Raw genomic sequence first — 19,869 nt, 5'->3', positions numbered from 1 at the left:
CTTCCCTGGGAGCATCTGATGGTCTGTTCATAGTTTCAGCGTGATCTGTTGATAGTTTCAGCGTGGGCAGAGCCCGGATGGCAGCGCTCCTTTTTGTCAGTAGAAACGGACGCGTCGAAAAGGAAGAAAATAAACGTGGATGCATGCCTCATCCTCTCGAATCTATCGGCCCAGTCAGTTCTGCAGTTCAGGGTCAGCGTCCAGGTTCAGTCTCAGACTGACCGATTCGGCCTTTTTCTGGCATCGCACACAGAAATCACGCCAAGAAAAAGGAACTCGTAAATATCCTGAAGAAAAGAAGAAAGAAGGACGGTGGGTATAAATGTGTTCTTGATGACGAACTGACGTGCATGCTAAGCCCCGAATAATTCCTCCTCTCAACTGCCCCTAATGATTGCCGGCCTATAGCTCTGTTCATTTTCAATTCATTCATATTCATCAGCTGCTATTCCATGCGTCCATATACTCTACTCTCCACTTGATCTCTAATTAAAACGGGCACACGTTTTTCATGATACGATCGATCGCCCCATCCATCTACCATAAGTTCGACTCTACTTTAATTTGATTCATCACTACTGGTATTTATTTTCCCGTCCCCTGACTAGCTAAAGCTAGCTGGAGGTTGATTTTTCATCACGCATCCTTTCCATCCAGCTAACACAATTAAGCCAAAGTACGTACGTAACGCAGCAGCAGCAGAGATCGATTGATCGATCAATCAACTGAGAGACGATGAAATTAACCACCTTCTCCAATTAATGGAAACCTGCTTCATCAGTGTATAGTAGAAGGAAAAAAGACATAAACCAAACCATGGAAATGGATCATATCGATCGCTCGATCGTTAAGAACACATGCATATGCAACTAACTAATACTGTAACAAGCAAAACAATTGAGAATGATGGCAGATTCATTAATAGGATGGTTAAAGCATGCAACTGCACCACGGAGTAGGAGATCATTTGGGAAGGGATGATGCATGCTTGATCCTCTGGTCTAGCTACTAGCTAGCTAATAGTGCTAATTTGACAAAATTAACCTGATCGATCGACCAAGCTACAGAGGAGGTGCAGATTAACTAAAGACACACAGATCGAATGACAGAAAAAAACATAACAGCTACTACTAGAAAAAGGGAACTACAGCTAGCTAGCGATCGAGAGAGAAAAATTAAACATAATACATGGATGCGTTAGAATTAAGACGACGGACGGCGGCCGACCATCTGGGAGAGATTGAGAACCGGATATGGAGGAGCTAGGTCTTGGAGGGCGGCTTGCTGCTGGCGGCGGCGCCGGCGCCGGCGGCGGCGCCGTGGAGGAAGTGCAGCAACACGGGGCTCTTGCACCGTGGGCACTTGGGCTGCTGCTCCTCCTCCGAGAGCATCACGTACATGAGGCACTGCGGGCACCCGGCCACCACCATCGGCTTCGCCACCGCCGCCTCCTCCTCCGCGTCCGACGACACGCACGAGCTCGCCGGCGACTCCGCCGTGCCGGCCATCGATCGCACCAGCTAACAATTAACCAAGCTAACCAAACCTTAGCTATACGTCCTATATGTAGCTAACGAGCTACTCCTACTAGACAGGCTTAAAGAGAGAAGGTGAGTAATATAGCTATAGCTAGGGGGAGTGCAATACGGATGGAGGAGGACGCACTGTGTAATGGCGAGTGGGTACAGGAAGAGAGAAGGCTATGTTTGTCTTGTGGGAGAATGAGTGTGGTGCGCCTCCATCTCATCCGACACCGCTATATATAAGTGCTGTGCTGTGCCATTGGGAAGGCATGCCATGTCATGCATATATGCATGCATGGCGCCTGCACTCACTAGTGGAGAAGTGCTTTTTAGTCCCGGTTCGTAACCCCCTTGTAGTCCCGGTTTTCAACCCGGGACTACCAATCCGGGACTAAAGATCGCTATCTTTAGTCCCGGGTGAAAAAACCGGGACTAAAAATCGATCTTTAGTTACTCCCGGTTGGTAACACCAACCGGGATTAAAGAGAGGGTAGCGGCAGTCTAGCTGGTCCTTTTTTTTCTTTTTTTCTTTTCTGCTTTTTTTTTATTTTCTTCCGAATCGAGTGGTATGCATATCGTCAAATTGAACCCCAAATCCACATCACAACTCCACAGCACAATTCACAGATTCATCACAAATTCATTCACATATTCGTTCACAACATCACAAATATATTCACAATATTGATTCATAGGTTCATTGACAACATCGAGTCACATACTCAGTCACCACATCACAGATTCATACATTCAATCACAGATAAAAACATCCAAACCACAAATAAAAAAAATCAAAAAAAAGACTCACCGGGCGGCCTCCCATCCCGCCGCCGGCCGGCCACCCATCCCGCCGCTCCAGATCCGGCCGGATCTAGGGGTGGGGGGGGGGGGGGCGAGGCCGCCGGCGACCGGCCTCCATCCCGCCGACCCGCGCCGGACCGCCGCCAGCCCCAGCCCGCGCCCGGCCGCCATCCCGTCGCCGCCGGCCAGCCGCCGCCAGCCCCAGCCCGCGCTCGGCCGCAACCGCCGGCCGGCCGCCGCCAGCCTCAACCCGCGCTCGGCCGCCATCCCGCCGCCAGCCCTAGCCCGCGCCCGGCCTTCATCCCGCCGCCACCGGCCGCCCGCCGCCAGCCCATGCCCGACCTCCATCCCGCCGCCGCTAGCCTGCGCCCGGCCTCCATCCCGCCGCCGCCGGCTGCCTCTGCAAGGGGAGGAGGAGAGGGGGTGAGAGAAGAGAAGGGGAGGATGGAAGGAGAAGGATGGAGAGGATGAAGATAAGGAAGGAAAATAAAAAGAGATAAGGGTGGAGAGAGAGGCTGCGCATGCACAAGGTTCAGAGAGAGAAGCGTGGGCTGGTGCGTGCGCTATCCTCGGGATCTTTAGTCCCGGTTATTAACACCAACCGGGACTAAAGAGCCTATTTTTAGTCCCGGTTGGTAACACCAACCAGGACTAAAGATCCCGGGGGGCCTGACAAGGCCTGATAGGTTTAGAACCGGGACTAAAGATTATTTTTAGTCCCGGTTGATAACACCAACCGGGACTAAAGATCAAATATGCCCGCTGTAGCCATCAACCGGGACTAAAGATGATCTTTAGTCCCGGTTTTTAGTGGAACCGAGACTATTGTGGATTTCGGCCGACCGACCAAAGATGGTTTCTCCACCAGTGACTTGAATGCTACAACAGCTAACTCCCTTTAATTAGGAGTACAGTATTTTGCAAAACATATTTACAGGTGGCTAGAGATCATCACATCCTGTATATAGTTACGTTGATAGAACCCCTTTACTGACAATCATATACTAACCATTGATATCTCACAGACACTTCTGTCCAATGGATGGCTCAGTTTGATGATCACGTGGCTAAATAAACGTGAGAACTCCTTATAGCAATTACTAATTCAGTTAGCGGGTGGTACTTGCATTTCTTTATAGTTTATACAAATAGAGTATTAGTTATACCCTACTATGAGTGCACTTACTAGGGTTTGCTCCCAAATATTTCTATCATGTCGACCAAATGATGTCAGTGACACATGCAGGGGTATATATTCTGGAGGACCCAGCCCAGCCTCAATGGGCGGGTACTATACAATCCATAATCTAAGCATAGCTCATCTTCTATTCATAAACAAAAACGTTAAAAATATATACCTTGCCTTGTAATTCTAGAGACTAGAGAGGAAATTACACCTGAATTTTCCCTCAGTTGTTCACAGCAGCTTGGCGCTTCCATCCTACCTTCATCACTCGCCCAGTACAGTACAGTTTCCAGGTAATTAACAGCAATCGGAACATCATTTTATAGCTCCTGTTGGCCTCTCTGCGAAATAAATACTGTCATTGTGCAGTGGTCGGAGCGTATAGCAAAATAGATTATGATAAATGAATAATATTACCAAAATTATTGATATGTGCTTTCGTGCTCTTTCAAAGAAAATAGGTAGAAATTTAATTCTGGATCAGTTACAGTAATATAAAAGTAAGGGCCAACTAGCAATGGTCCCTTCGCACTAAATTTTTTTTACCAGCACGTCTGCTGAGAAAAGATAACATAGTGCTGTATCAACATAGCTGCCACTATTCTAAACTTTTGGAACAGTTAAATCTCCACTACAGATGAGCTCCAAACGTCAAATTTCCCCTTTTTTCCCCAGAAAATGAAAGGAAGTTTTCAGTTTCTGCTATCCTGTTGTGTCATTTCCTATTAATTGTTACTCTCTCCATCCCATAATATAAGGGATTTTAGAGGGATGTGATCTAGATTCGTAGTCCGAGGAAACATCACATACCTCTAAAATCCCTTATATTATGGGACGGAGGGAGTACTAGTTTAGGAATAAAGATGTTTCCTGTCTCTTTCCTATTTTCATTCTCCACCCATACCATAAGGCTTCTTCCGTTTTGGTTCAATGTCAGTTCATCGGCAGTGATGGGATCGAAATTCGATCGACAAAGATCGGCTGCTGGTTTCAGAGACTGTACAACTTATAACCATTGGAGCAAACAACGTTAAACATACTCTGACTAAGGGAAACTATTCTAATCCCTCGAGGGGATGTTCGCTCGTTTGCTCAAAAACCATCTAAACGGTTATGAAAAATTCTGGAAAAATTTGACAACATTCATACAACACATATATACAACTTCACAAAATCTTAAGTCCAAACTCAACTCCCACGTCGAGATATAAAAAAGACAAATTCAGCGTATGAATAGTAACGTACTGTTTATATCTAAATTTGTCTTTTTTGTTTCTCGATGTGTAGATCGAATTTGAACATGAATTTTGGTGGACTAGTAGGTATCATTATACTCTACGTTGTCAATTTTTTTCAGAATTTTTCACAACTATTTGCATCGAATTTGGAAGAAAAAGATATACGAAGGGATATCCCCTCGAGGGATTAGAATCTACTCCCCTCTGACTAACCATAGATGTAGATCTTTGTTTTAAGGGTGGTATTCTTAGTAGTTTTCTACTTTGTGTTTCATAATTTTGTAATCCGCAGCTATTCATTCTGCAAATTCTATAATAATTGGTTGCAGCTTCTTTTAAGTAAAAAACCAGAATAAATTCTCTTATCATAGAAAAAAAATATACCATAAGGCTTCTGTTGGATGCAATGTTTAAAAACTCCACCAAAATATTTTTGTTCTGCAGAACTGTCCTTTTTTTTTTGCTGGACAAAGCCTGTAGGACCGTACCTATCTTTAGAAAATATGTATTCCTTCCATCTTTATTTACTTGTCAATGTTAACCATAATGTTTCACCTTTAACCATTAATAACTTTTAAAGATTAAGTTATTATTAGTGAAAGTTGTCTGGTTGTATTTATGGAACACACATCGCTAATGCAACATATTTTAAGTATACATATGTTTCATTTTTGCAAAAAGGGCGAGTGATCAAAGCTAAAAAGCTAGTAACTTTTTTAGGGAAAAAAGCTAGTAGTAAGTAGTAACTAGTGACAAGTATTTGAAACTAGAGTGGGTATAAAAGGAAGGAATACTGTATGAATTACCAAATATCACACTGAATTATTTGGCATGAAAAAAAACAAAGCATGTTTCAGGCAAAATATTTACATTGTAGTACTTCATACTGTTCATACATGCTACTATCTCCGTCCCAGAACATAAGAAATTTTAGGATTAAACACAATTATTAAGAAAGTAGATAGAATTAAATATGATGATATTGTGATTGGTTGAGAAGTGGAGGTAGATGGAAAAATTAAATGGTGCAGGGTTATGATTAGTTAGGAAGAGAATGTTGGTGGATAAGTTATTTTATTTTGGAACAAACTCTTAGTGATAGAAGTTATTATATTTTGGGATGGAGGGGGTAATTGGTACTATGAAATTTTCTCTCCGAACAAAGGCCTAATACAACACTAATACAATCAAGATTTCTTTGAAAGAATTTATGGTGTATGAATGGAGAAGCGAGATGCAGCTAAGCAAAATTAAATAACAGGCATAAATGAAGCACTGTTTTATCTTGTGGGCAAGACTTGAATGGGGAGGCCACTTTCGATTCAATGAAAGATACCGGCCAGCTAAGATTCGCAGCTCATAGCACACACATACGCACAAACTCAACACCAGTCTCAAGAAATCGGGCTCATAAGCACAGCATTAATGCCGTCTTGTGCAGGCATTCAAGTGTCCTACTAGTAAAAGCTTTCAGCTTGGACAGAGGCGTGCAATTCCAAGTAATATTGAATCGGGCTGAGCTACGTTAAGGCCCATTTGATTGAAGCTGCTGTACTGGAAGATGCCAAACCTTAAATGAGAAAACAGTCATCATCTAGCACTTGATTGGACTTGTACTTCAGTTTCAATAGGGAATTCCCCCATTGAATAAGCCCAACCCGCAATAATGTGCAAGATACCAATCTTTGCTCCTATTTACCTTGACTATGGTTTTTTTAAGATCATCAAAACAAAGAACATGAGGGCCTGTGCATTCTCTCGAAGAGAAAAAAGCTCGTCCAACTTTCTACTTACAAGTTTAAATGATCTCAGCTTTTACGAGCACCACGACACAGATTGGTTTGTCGTACTAGTATTCAAATAAGCATCGAACGGCTTGTCCAGGGATGTGGTTACAAAACCAAACCTTGTAGGCACACTGTGCTGCCCCTACAAAATTCTGCCAATCAAAGTGGTGTTCAAGCATATGCCTATAAGCGCTCCTACCACTCCTAACATTTGGATGTTGAAAAATGGGCACGCAGGCTCTATCATGGTCGGTACATTTCACATGGCACACTACAAAAGGCAAGCCAAGAAGGGGTGTGGGTGGTAACTGGTAACGTGGTATAGCTTTACTTGCATTTATACACATATATATGGAATTGGATTTTATATCAAGTTGGACTATACTGAAAGGATGGAGAGAAACAACAATTGAATCTGTCAATATCTCAAGAATATTTACCTGTGCCAGCCATTGATATGTACAGCTACACGCATAACTGAGTAAGCTTCGTCTGTTGCATTGACAGCCTGTGTCTTCAGTCCCAGTAGAACTGTTACTGACTGTTGCTCTTGAAGAAACGCAGCAGAGGCCAGCCAGCTCACGCTTATTGCACTATAAGATTCCAAACGCTCTTGGATAGTCCACAAGCCACTGGTGTCTGAATGTGAGGGCACAGTTTGATCAAAGACATTGCTGCCATGGAAACAAAGAGTGTTAGTTCAATGCAATTTCCAGGAACTCCAAAAAGTGGCAATGAGTAATGACAAATGATTGTTGGCAGACTCCTTTTCAAGAATTATTATGTGTGCTTTTTAGAAACATCACCAAAAGGAAATGGCATATTAAACACATATTAACAGTTCAACACATAATACCTTGTTCGGTCATCCACTCTGGCAGAACCAAAGGACAAAAAGTGAGGGCACAGAACAAGAAAAACAGGCTCTGGAATCTAGAGTTTTTCAGCTATCATCAATATTATGATCCTCATCTTCATCACCGCTAAAATCTGAATCACTGTAATCATCAGACTCCCCCATGCTTATAGAACTGGATGGCTCTCCTAAAAATTCTAATGAATTCCAATCAGGAGGAAATATTCTCTGAAGCGCTTCTGTTAGTGCCCCTCCAGTCCTCTCAATCTTGTGAAGCCATCTAGACCAGTGAACAGCAGTGCGAAGATCAACAGTCAAATCATTCTCAGACATTTCTCTACAGACACTAATGATTCCTGTGTAGGTACTTCCCTCCATTACAGTTGCCCTTGACAGAAGTGAAGTCACCAAGCAATGATAAGAAGCCTCATCAGGTTTCAACCCAGCAAGTTTCATCTCCTCAAAGCATTTCAATGCCCTGTCTGGAAGTGACACTCTTGCCCAACCTTTAATCAAGGTAGTATATGTCTTGACATTAGGTTTTAGTCCAACATCTACCATTTCTTCAATCACCTTTTCTGCTCTCTACAAACAAATCATTTTATAAAAAAAAATAATTGGATAGATTACAAGAAGGCCCCAAGAGAATACTTCTCCATTCACAAGTGCCAAATTTGAATATGTAGCCACCTAGGTAAATCTGTAGTGCTGAAATAATTCGGGCATATAGTCATGGCATTGTAAAATATTTTGGTCAGCTACCTTAAAACATGTGCACATATCCTATCAAAATCAGGCTATCTCCACTACACGGTTACAACTCACAATAAGTAAGAAACTAAGTATTCCAATGCAAAATTCTCGTACCTGCATGTCTCCTGCCTTGCAGCATGCATTTATATAGGAGGTATAAGTATGGATGTTAGGAGGGACACCATCTTCTTTCATCTGCTTCATCAAGTCCTCTGCTTCCCAAACATCACCTCTCCGAGCCCATCTACACAAAAGGATTTGTGACGAAACAGGCAAAAAGGAAAATATACCGCTTTTATAAAACTTCATAAATTACAGCAAGACTCAAATAAAACATGAACTCAGTATATAATACAAATTTTCAAAACTAATGTATGACTAATCCAATGAAATATCATAATAGTTTCATGTGAGGAGACTATTAGGACCTACTGGCTAACAGCACAGTTCGCTGTGCTAGCCCTCCACAGGTTCAACCACAACCTTCTACTAAAAATATTGAGGGGTTGTTCTCTACCCCCTATATTATTTTTTTCCATAATACTTTCTTGTATCCCTGAGTCAGTACAGCAGTTGACTAAGTAGTTCGATGCAGTCAACACATAAATAAATGGTCACAAGCGTCCCTGAGTACTGAGTCGGTAAAAAGATCGTTACTAGTCAGTAAAAACATTGGCTAAAGAGCTTATCTAGAACACCTACCCATCAATCAAAATATTATATATAAATGTATTCCTTGGTATCTTTTGGAAGCTCATCTCACGAGTGACTGCTAAGGCACTCTGCATCCTCCCTGATTTGCAACAGGCTCTGAGCAATGTTTCATAAATGTACACATCGAGTTTTAGACCACTCTCTTTTATTTTGGTGAAGTATTCAAAAGCCTTCCCAATATCTCCACTGGCAGCATAACCTCTCATAATGATTGTGTATGTATGCTCATTTGGTGTAATGCCAGCGATGGACATCTTATCAAGCACAGAGACAGCTCTTTGAACCTATAAACACAAATTTAAAGTAAATGCCACATGACAGGATTAGATTTGAAGAAACTAGCATGTACTTGAAAAATACCTTGTGCTTTCTAACTAGCCCGTGAATGAGAGCATTGTAAGTCATTACAGTGGGAACACAACCACTTCGCCGCATCAGATCAAGAGTATCCAAAGCACTTTTCATATCACCAGCAACTGCATATCCCTCTATGATAGGCCTGAATGCTCTATTTGATGGTTGCATTCGTTCCTTCTGCATTTTTTCCAAAATGCAAATAGCACGATCCATGTTTCCCATCTTACAAAATGCCTCTATAAGCAAATTGTATATGGCACGATCAGGTTGTAGACCTGATCTTAGCATTTCCTCAAATATGGCGAAAGCATTTGCAAAGTCGTGCAAATGGATAAATCCATTGATAAGCATAGAGTATGTTTTATTATTATGTTTGATGCCACAAGACTCCATTTCTTTGCTAATAGATAATGCTTTGGCAACCTTACCTATCTGAAAAGAGAAAAGAAAAGAAACCAGAGCAACATCAGTGATCACTGTTAAGAGTTGTCTCAAGTAACCTATCTTACAATTAATAATAAAGGGGCAGGTTTGAGTTTCAAAGTTGAAGATTGTCATGTTCAATGTATAAGAAACTCGACATAAAGCTTCCCTTGCCTTAGGCTTTCAGAAAAAGGTGAATCCAAGGACTCTTAGATATTCAGAATACTAGTCATATAACGAATAGAAATCAATGGTGCAGAAAGGAGTGTTTAAACATCATAATTTACGAGGGAAAAAAACACTTGTCTGGGATGCACAATTTTTTGTTTCCTTCTACTAAGGGAACACACAAAATTACAGGAAAACTGACAAGAAAGCACGCAACAGAATTACTTTTACCTTGACATACAAATTAAGAAGGCACCCATAAGAGATTATTGATGGTTTAAAGCCACACTCCTGCAAAAAACAGGAAAAATCAGATCAGAAGGGGAGATAGAAAAAATAAAAATTATGAATACATCTATCTCTGGTCCCTCAACTCCTCTTGTAGTCTAATTTTACGTTTCAGTATTTCACCCTTAAACTTTAGAACCATTTATCACAGGTCTTCCAAATATCAAAACAGGTGCAAATTACATCCCTGAGCTAAAACCGCCTCCATTTTAGTCCACAGGGTGGTGTGGCCCGATAACAGCGATATGCTTATTTTTTCTCTTCCTCATTTCCTTGACACCATCCTCGATGATACAAAGTTGTATCCACAGATCAAGTAACTTCATCATCTGTGTTTCCCAGATACTCCGATACTGTACAGATATGCAATGCAGTGATATGCAGATAGGTCATTTTCCCAAAAAAATACTCATACACCTAAACATCAATGCATATGCATATTTAAAAGGAACATACAGAAATTAATGAGAGGAAAGGGTGTGGTTTCATTCTTGTAGCTTCCATGGATAATATGATCACAAAGCACATTAGTTCCATACTTTCATCGCTGGTCAGCACCACTAAGGTTTCTGGCTGAGCAGCACCACCATGGCCAGAAATTCCCACTTCCCACCTCTCCTTTCTCACCCACTCCTGGACTTCTGGCACTTTGTTGCTGCTGCCAGAATCAGGGCAGATAAGCTTCTCACTTCACTGCTCCTGGCCCTACTACAGCTTCTGCTATGCTTCCTACCATGGGCCTGCAATTGTCGTGCCCCATTGTTTCTTTTGCTCACTATCTGGAAAATCCAGAAATGAATTTCTTAACTTGAATCGGTCTTTGATTACCAGCCATGAATTCCAAAATATCTTTGAGTTGAGTTGGTACTTTCGTTTGCTCCAAATAAAACCAGAGGTGAGGTCTGGCCAAGGGACTGGTTACAATAGCTAACTGACGGAATCTGAAAGAAACTTGGATCCTGGAGATATAAGATTACCAGATCTGGAGGGAGAGATAAGGAGCAAAAACAGAACAGGACAGCAGGCAGGTCCCATCCGTTTTAAGATCCCATTGATGTAGTTTACTTGACTTGTCATTGGATTGAAACTTGGGCTGTGCTGCAGATGTTGGAGGCAAATCAAGAAAAGTTGCTTCTGGGAGCCAGGCTAATAAGGCAGGTAGCAAATGATGTTTTCAGCTCGAAGTATGGATGGTACACTAGGACGAGAAGACTGGAAGGATGAAGGTACATGGCTTCAGGAACACAAAAGAAAGTTGATGTTCTTTTGGTTTGGCCCAGCATACTGATGTCAGAAGAGCTTTTGCTATGGTTGAGGGGTTGTTTTTGTGCTTTCGGCTTCGGTTGATGGAGGGTCATATGCACGGTGGTGTGGAATTCCTGTTGAATGAGAAACCTGTAATCTTCCTTTTGTTGTCTTTTCTAGCCCTTATGCTGTTTCTTCATGTCTTTCTTCCTTGCACTCTGTAAACTACTATGTTCCATTTCGGGTAATAGAAATGGGGGCAGTCGCCCTTGCTCAAAAAAAAAAAAGTGCTGACTCACCAACCTCAATGGTAATTCAAGTTGTCAATGTGTCTTTGTCACAGTAAAATGGGATAATAACACGATGATTTGAATACAAGGGGTTATTTGTACCAGTTTTGGCATTTTAGTTGTGTAAACTAAATGGTCTTGAAGCTGGCCATGAAATGAAAATTAGACCACAAGAAGGATTGAGGACCAAACTGGACTTAATAGAAATATAAGAAAGCCAGATCGGTTACCCATGAGAAGACAGTTTCCACTATACCTTAAGCCGTTCAAAGACAACTAGACATTTATTTTCGTTCTGAATGATGGTATATCCATGCATCATACTGTGATATACATCTATAGGAGCATCTATCCCATCCTCTTCCATTTCACGCACCAGTTCTTCAGCCCGTTCCATATTGCCAGATTGACTGCAAGTACAGGTACTTTAGTGTTAAATCAATCTCATATCAGTGTTAAGTTCCAAGAGGTTTATAAATCTGACAAATACTAACCAGTGAGCATGTATGATGTTACTATATATGATTCCATTGAGACTGCTAAGCTTGGTCTTAGCCTCTTTGAACAAGTTATCTGCAGATCTTTCAAACAAGATAAAAAAATATTAGCAAAAAGTCAGGGTCCTTGGGCCAAGAAAGACGAGAGAATGTTTAAGTGGCCAAATGCACAGAGAAATGTTTAAAACTGAATGAGAATATGCTACGCATAAAAGAGCTATAACAGATCTATCATTCATTCTGAACAAAGCATGTGAGAGTAGTACGTAGAACAGGCTCTAGTCAATGAGCAGAAAATACTCACTGGGAATCATTAATTTTGGCGAATCCTGAAATAAGGATACTGTAGGTAACAATTGTCAGCTCAAGACCCTCAGATTTCATTTCCTCAACGCAAGACAGAGCTCCACGCATATCTCTAGCAACTGCATAAGCGTGAACAAGGCTGCATGAAATGAAGTAAATTTAATGCAGGAGGCAAATCAACAAGCAGCAATTAGAGCAATCATAAAGATTTTGCTAAAGCTAACATACCAGGCATAAACAGTTGCACCATATATGCTTACACCATGAAAGTTACATGGCTTTCTATGTCAACAATTTTATCAGTGAACATTTTCTTATCTCAAGCTGGCAAACCAGGATCCAAGGAACCAATTAGTCTGATTCTGTGTAAGGTTCCTTACCAACTGTTCTTTCAGTTCCCTCGTGATGTTTATCTCATGTAAGTTCTTATCTTTACGTAGTAAAAATTCTGTAGCCTGTCTGTTTCAGGGTTGTTTTTTTTTTACACAAATCCTCTGGCTACACATTTTATCCTACACCAGTTTGTCCATGATTGGAAAAGAACAGCAACAAAACGTTTGCAAATAGCAGAAAGAATAAACCTACCTTGTAAAAACAAATGCATTGGGCTCTATTCCTCTTGCTCTCATGTTCTCAAATGTTGCACGAGCATGATGCTTATCACCTCGCTTGGCATAATAAACAATCATCAGACCGAATTCTCTCCTTGATGGCTGAAACATCAAGATAGAAGTGTCAATGCATTGCATACAACAATGTACTAATGGTAATATGAGTTATGAGATGCCTCTATCTTCAATGCAATAAATTCAATAAGCATCAGCTAGACCTGTTTTTTTCTCCTGTGGCACTTGAACTTTCTTGGGAAGATGTGAACACATAACCATGAATGTAGAGATTTTTGAACATTAAGAATTGGCACATTTTATAATTTTATTCGAAAAAATATAGTTGCTCACTCACTAACCAGAAATCTCAATGAAGTAATTGTATACCTATTCTCAAGAAAAGTTATAACTTATAATGCAAAGGTCGGGAGGACAATTGTATCACCTCGATGTGATTTAATGAGTTCAATAAAGGATCCATTATCTAAAAGAAAATAACAAATATACTGAACTAGTGAACTATATGATATATTGACTACATGAATTAGCATCAAATCTAATAGGAAAAGATGAAGCATCTGGTATTTGTGTAATGAATATTACCTCATGGAGCAGTTTTTTAAAAAGAAATGGGTAAGTAAGATCCAGGACATCCAAAACTTTGCTTACAAAGAGGGAAGTATGCGCTAACTACACCAGACAGCTGAAGATGGCATTGAAATGACAATTTTCATGACAAGTTTGCTAACATGTAAATTCAAACATGCATTGTATAATAAAGATGTGCCTATTCAGTGGCACATTAATCCCTATTCCGAAATACAGATGACATTTGTAGGACTCCTATGCGAACGGTACTGCTTCCTGCAAAATTACTTATAGAAAAACTTCACCTGCTTTGCATTCTTGAAAACACACACGTGTACACCTATAACAATGCAATTGGTTTGGTTTCAAAAAAAATACATAATATGCAATTGATGTCCTATTATTCACCGGAAATAGCAGAAAATAGATTTTGAGATGAGAAGCCACACCTTGGGTATCCTCTCGAATGCAGAGACGACGGCCTGCCAGTTGTCGGGCCGTGATTCCACCACCCTGCGGAACTCACGGCACGCCTCGTCCCTGCCCTCGTGCCACGGCGACCGTGGCTCGCGCCTCCGGCCGTCGTTCACCCAGCGCGCCCGCTGCTCAGCCCTGGCCCTCCCTTTCCTGCCGTCGTCAAGCCTCACGGTGAGCGACCTCCCACGGAAGTCAACCCCGTCAACCTCCACCGCACGCTCCGCCGCGGCGTCCGCGTCGTCGCCTCCGTAGTATAGGAAGCAGAAGCCCACGTTGCGCTCGGGATCGTCGTGGCCGCGCACGAGCTCGACCTTCTCCAGGGGCCCAAACTGGCGGAAGAACTCGGCGATCTCCGCCTTCCTGGCCCACAGTGGAAGGTTCCCGACGAAGACCTTCCCCTTGTGCCGGAATTCCTCCTGCCGCCGCGCCTCCGCCTCCGCCTCCGGTTCCGGCGGCGGCGGGGTAGTAGTAGTAGTAGTAGTAGAAGGCTCTGGCTGCTCTAGTGTCTCGGGGGGCGGCGGGGAGAGCTTGCTGGACAGCCATAGCTTGGAGGAGAGGGGGTTCGGGGGAGGAGAAGGAGAAGGGCGATGCGGCGGTGGCGGTGGCGCGGGTGAGGGCACCGGGGACGGAGGCGGCGGAGGCGGGGAGGGGCGACGGAAGGGGGCCGCGGAGGAGAGGGGTTTGAATGGCTTCGGTGGGAGGACGGCGGCCGCCGGCGAGGAGGCGGCGGCGGCGGAGAGCGAGAGGAACTGCATGCCGCGGCCGGCTACTGGTGTTGGGGATTTCGAATGGCCCGGGAATTGGATGCGGACGCGACGCGATGTGTAATCCGGATTGGAGATAAGGCTCGTCTCGTCTCGTTCTCGACTTTGGGATGCTATCTGGCGCTCGGGTCGTGTTATTTGGCGCGCGTCCTACTTCCGCAACTGGACTGGCCCGGGTGGGCCGGATTTCGTCTACAATTCGGCCCATCCTGTAATTCTGATTTTATATCTCCTTAGAGCATGCCTAACAGATTTGCTAAATGAATCCCAATCTTAATATTAGGGGATTTTTATTGAAAAATCTAATCCAACAGTCTCCCTATCCTCGGGCCCAATAGTTATGATTCCCAAATCATGGTTTCTCGTAGGGGCGTCCGTTCATCCCCCAATCAGCGAAATCACAGGAAACCAGCCTCCTCGCGCGCGCGCAGAGAAACGTTTCCACGCAGCTCTTTCTCTTTGCGCCCTCATCTGCCGCTGGTTTGATCTGTACCGTCGCCGGCGTTCTCTTCTCCACAGAGAGCTGGAATGCCTGCATCGATCTCCCTAGCTTCCATGGAGTCGGCGCTCTTCGCAGGTGCGGCGCATGCTATGGCAGTGACGGCTGCATCTTCACTTCTTCAACGGATCCAGGCGGAGGACAACCGTCACCGCTTCCGCAGGTAGCGTCGCCGGCGCCGCCTCGATTCGGGGTGCCGGTGTCCCGTCGCGCCCACCCAGGTATGGTCTCTGTGGGTTGGTGCCTCCCCATCCCGCTCAACCGCCGTCCTCCAACATTCAGGCGACAGAGGACAGAGGGGACCAGCCAGCCTCCCTGGTTTGGGAGAACCAGGCACTAGATCCCCTCACAATATATATATATATATATATATATATATATATATATATATATATATATATATATATATATATATATATATATATATATATATATATATATATATATATATATATATATATATATATATATATATAGTGTATGGGCACCAATGCTACATACCGTTGGATTTGGCTCTGATCAGATCGATTGATGTGAGTATGAAAGTTAACGGGTCTACCCAGTAACGATTTCTTATATGGAATGGTGACAACGAATCAAAAGCTGTCAGATACAATAGCCTAATTATGGGATGATAATGATATTTAATTAATGCATATGATCGGATATGCCATATTTAAAAAATGTTTCTTAATATTGGTGATATAGTACTTATGGCAAATCAATTCCATTTAGTATGGACTTTTTTCGGTAGTATAATTTTTCTTACAAAAGTAAGGTGGACCTTCTTAATTTGTGTCGATGAACCTGAAGAAGATGCTCCAAAAATTTTTGGGTATGCAACGTGCATGCATTTCAAATGTACTACCAAGTAGGGGTGAAATCGGGTCGGATTGGGTCGGATCTCACCCTTCTCATATCCTAACCTATATTTTATAATCGGAATCGGGTCGGACACGGATAGTGTCGAATACGGATATAGGTTCGGATAATATCGGGCAAAAATATGGGCCGAATACATACCCAAACGGATACGTACACTCTCGGTTACAAATACTTATTCGGATATCAAGTCGAAGAAACAATCATAAATACCATATAGATAATAACCATTCAACAAATCTATATATCCATAATGCGATTATATTAGGTCATTAGGGGCTTAGGAAACAAGACACAGTAGTACAGTACGTGACAGGCTCACAGCCACAAGCTAAAAGTAGTACAGTACGTCAGACAGCCACATGCCAAAATATCACCAATTCTTCATAACGGAGACTTATAGTCATTACAGTCACAGTCACAGGCTCACAGCCACATAGTACTCCAGTACATAATACCATAATACTCAGAAACATGTCTTGCCAAATGCCAACCAGGAAACATCACCATTTCACAAGAGTCTTGAGCCAACCAGAAAACACAAACCATTTCACGTAAACCATATTTAAGGACAAGACACTCAAATCATCAGTAGGAGACGACGACTGGCGCACACGGCTGTCACGGCAGGCCTGCACACGGCAGGACGGCACGACGGAGATGGCAACCGACGCAGGCCGTGCAGCAACGGTGGTGACGAGCACCGTGGGAGCCGGCGCGGTGACGGAGCGGCGCCGCCGGCGTGGGTGGCGCTGCTGGCAGCCGTCGCAAGGGCGCGGCCGCGGCAGGAGCCAGGAGGAGACGCCGTCGCCGAGAGCCCGTGACGGCAGGAGCCAGGAGCCGCCGCCGCCGCCCAGGAATAGGAACAGACGAACAATCACTCCACTCGGTCTCCTCATCTCTCTCCTATTTCCTCGGGTTAACAATACTATTGGGCCGGTGAGTTTTGGGCCTGAGTTGTTGGCTTTTTGGCTAGCTTGCCTCAAATCTGGTTGGTTGGTTGTACAGACTACGTAATACGGGTACTATCCGTATATATATTCGGGTAGTATCCGTATTTCCGTATCCGTCGAATACTGCGCTCCCGAACCCGATCCCATATCCACCAAAAATAACCCGTATTCGAACCCTATATCCGTATAAAATTTTGGGTACCCGAATTTCTGAGCCAAATTTGTTCCGAATTAATACGGTCGGGCGGTCAAGCAGGAAATACCCGTCCTGTTTTCACCCTTACTACCAAGCGGCTAGGTACGTACATGCATGCAGTTTAGATGTACCATTTAATTGGGTATAATATACCATTTAGAGCACGCATATTTTTTAGTATTTAAACACGTATACCGGTATATTGGGTATGTGTGACGACGTATCAATGATTCTCTTTGGGTATATACCGGTTTAAACACACATACTAGGTATATACCCTTAAAACTGCATATTTTGTTAAAATACATATTTCTAGTTGGTATATACCTATCTAAATGCGCGTAAAAAAATTGATTTTTCAAAAAGCTTTTTTTTAACTGAATTTGAAACTAGCTAGACCTTTTAGTTAAGTTTTTTTTTCTACTCTAGCTAGGTAGCTGACAAATTAGTTACTTGTAGATGTAGGTATATGCCTTGTTTGTTGTGTTTTATAGTTAATTAGGTATATACCTATCTAAATGCACCTGAAACAAAATTGATTTTCCATGAAGCTTATTTTTTCCTTTGAACTGAATTTGAAATATGCTAGGCCTTTTAGTTAAGTATTTTTTATACTCTAGCTAGGTAGCTAACCAGATGTAGATGTAGGTAGGTATGTGACGTATCATGATTCTATTTGAGTATATACCGGTTTAAACACACGTACTAGGTATATACCCTTAAAAATGCATATTTTGGAAAAAAATACATATTTCTAGTTGGTATATACCTATCTAAATGCGTGTGAAAAATAATTTGATTTTTCAAGAAGCTTATTTTTTTTTCTTAGAACTGAAATTGAAACTAGCTAGGCTTTTTAGTTAGGTAGCTGACCAGATGTAACTAGTTACATGTAGATGTAGGTATAAGCCCTGTGTGCTGTGTTTTCTAGTTAATTAGGTATATACCTATCTAAATGCATCTGAAACACACACAATTTTGCATGAAGCTTTTTTTTTTCTTGAACTGAATTTGAAATTTGCTGGGCCTTTTAGTTAAGTATTTTTCTACTCTAGCTAGGTAGCTGACCAGATGTAGATGTAGGTATATAAGCCTTGTGTGGTACGTATATCCTGCCCATGTAGATGAATTTTAGGTTCTGATATTTATGGAATAGTGGGATAGTAGATACACCATCCCAAAAAAAAAGCAACAAATCTAGACATAGAGTATGTTTAGATTTATTGTACTAGGAGGTGTCACATCGTAGTACGAGGTTGAGTTTTTTTTGGGACGGAGGGAGTATATACATAGTACCAAAATACTTCGTATTAATTTGAATGACCGTGGAATAATTTTTTTTAATGAACATGGATATTAAGAGTATTTTAAACACACAATTATGAAATATTATTAAACTAGGTATAATATATTCTAGAGTACAAACTAATAAATTGGGCAAGGATGATGAATTGGGACCTCATGGTTCCAGGAAATCAAGATTTGAAGTACGTTCATATACCCACTGAAATGCATATTTTGGAAAAATACCCATTTCTAGTTGGGTACGCACCTGTCTAAATGCGCGTGAAAAAAAATAACATAGTTTGGGTAAATTTAGTCAATGTGGAAACTTATGTTTAAGTACTACAGATTGGGTATTCTATGCCTAGTATAGTTAATGTATGTATTGACGTGTATCTGTATATATAGCATCTCCCACACATGCAAAACTAGCACTTCCCATCAGTATAGCATACTCCATCCGTTTCACAATGTAGGTCATTTTAACATTTCCCACATTTATATTTATGTTAGTGAATATAGACATATATATCTATTTAGATTCATATTACCATTGATATAAATATGAAAAATGCTAGAATAATGACTTACATTTTGAAACGGAGAAAGTAGTTTGAAAAATCCTTTCGTTATATAACTGTGGCTAATTAAGTATGCGACAAAATATACCTAATGCCGACGCAATTGAACCATGGAACTTTGAAACTTCCGTTAAATTTCGAAAGTATGATTGGATATTTTGCGAGTTGAGTGTGGTGAAACCTGTCTGACTGAGTCTATTCGTCTTAATATTAGTGCTTCACATTTAAAATTATTATTCTTTCAGTGATCAGTGATAAGTGATTAACACAAATGTTTAAAACTAGCTGTTTTTTCTTATTCTAGAAAAATCTGTGGTCATATAGATGCGATCAAAGGTATCCGACACAAGTTTTTTTTTGTATACTCTAGAATTATTGTATATTCAAATTAGTTTTCAAGTTAATTTGAATAACAGCCTACTAGCTCCTAGTGCGTGCATCCAACTAGTGCTTCTTCTTCCTACGACCATCTTCTCCTGATCATCCTGCGGCAGCATACGTGTACAGTCATTGGATCACTATAGGAGGATGAACCAACAACTTAATTATTAGTAGGATCCATCACCGTCTTAAGGTCTTGACAAACAAAGAAAATTGTCAGTACT

General features: G+C 41.9%; 2 protein-coding genes across 4 annotated transcripts; both read right to left on the bottom strand.

The window, feature by feature from the left end:
- Nucleotides 1–897: 897 nt before the first annotated feature.
- LOC4337455 (protein GL2-INTERACTING REPRESSOR 1) lies at nucleotides 898–1,589 on the bottom strand. Its single transcript, XM_015780423.3, has one exon. The coding sequence runs from the start codon at nucleotides 1,506–1,508 to the stop codon at nucleotides 1,263–1,265; it is 246 nt and encodes an 81-aa protein (XP_015635909.1). The 5' UTR covers nucleotides 1,509–1,589; the 3' UTR covers nucleotides 898–1,262.
- A 562-nt stretch (nucleotides 1,590–2,151) lies between these two features.
- On the bottom strand, nucleotides 2,152–14,919 carry LOC4337454 (pentatricopeptide repeat-containing protein At5g04810, chloroplastic). Of its 3 annotated transcripts, XM_026024581.2 has the most exons (13): nucleotides 14,078–14,919; nucleotides 13,018–13,145; nucleotides 12,431–12,571; nucleotides 12,124–12,210; nucleotides 11,886–12,039; nucleotides 10,038–10,097; nucleotides 9,219–9,647; nucleotides 8,847–9,142; nucleotides 8,259–8,388; nucleotides 7,392–7,976; nucleotides 6,976–7,209; nucleotides 3,722–3,851; nucleotides 2,152–2,724 (listed from the first exon to the last, which is right to left on the bottom strand). In XM_026024581.2, exons 1-10 carry the CDS (start codon nucleotides 14,858–14,860, stop codon nucleotides 7,479–7,481), a joined length of 2,706 nt encoding a protein of 901 aa, XP_025880366.1. In that variant the 5' UTR covers nucleotides 14,861–14,919; the 3' UTR covers nucleotides 2,152–2,724; nucleotides 3,722–3,851; nucleotides 6,976–7,209; nucleotides 7,392–7,478. The 3 variants fall into 3 exon arrangements, with proteins under 3 accessions (XP_025880366.1, XP_015635905.1, XP_015635904.1); XM_015780419.3 differs by lacking the exon at nucleotides 2,152–2,724 and having other exon boundaries at nucleotides 3,416–3,851; nucleotides 7,392–8,099; XM_015780418.3 differs by lacking the exon at nucleotides 2,152–2,724 and having other exon boundaries at nucleotides 3,416–3,851.
- Nucleotides 14,920–19,869: the final 4,950 nt, after the last annotated feature.

The sequence above is a fragment of the Oryza sativa genome, chromosome 4, assembly GCF_034140825.1.
Source record: "Oryza sativa Japonica Group chromosome 4, ASM3414082v1".
Taxonomy (NCBI): domain Eukaryota; kingdom Viridiplantae; phylum Streptophyta; class Magnoliopsida; order Poales; family Poaceae; genus Oryza; species Oryza sativa.
This window is presented reverse-complemented; position numbering and strand designations above follow the sequence as displayed.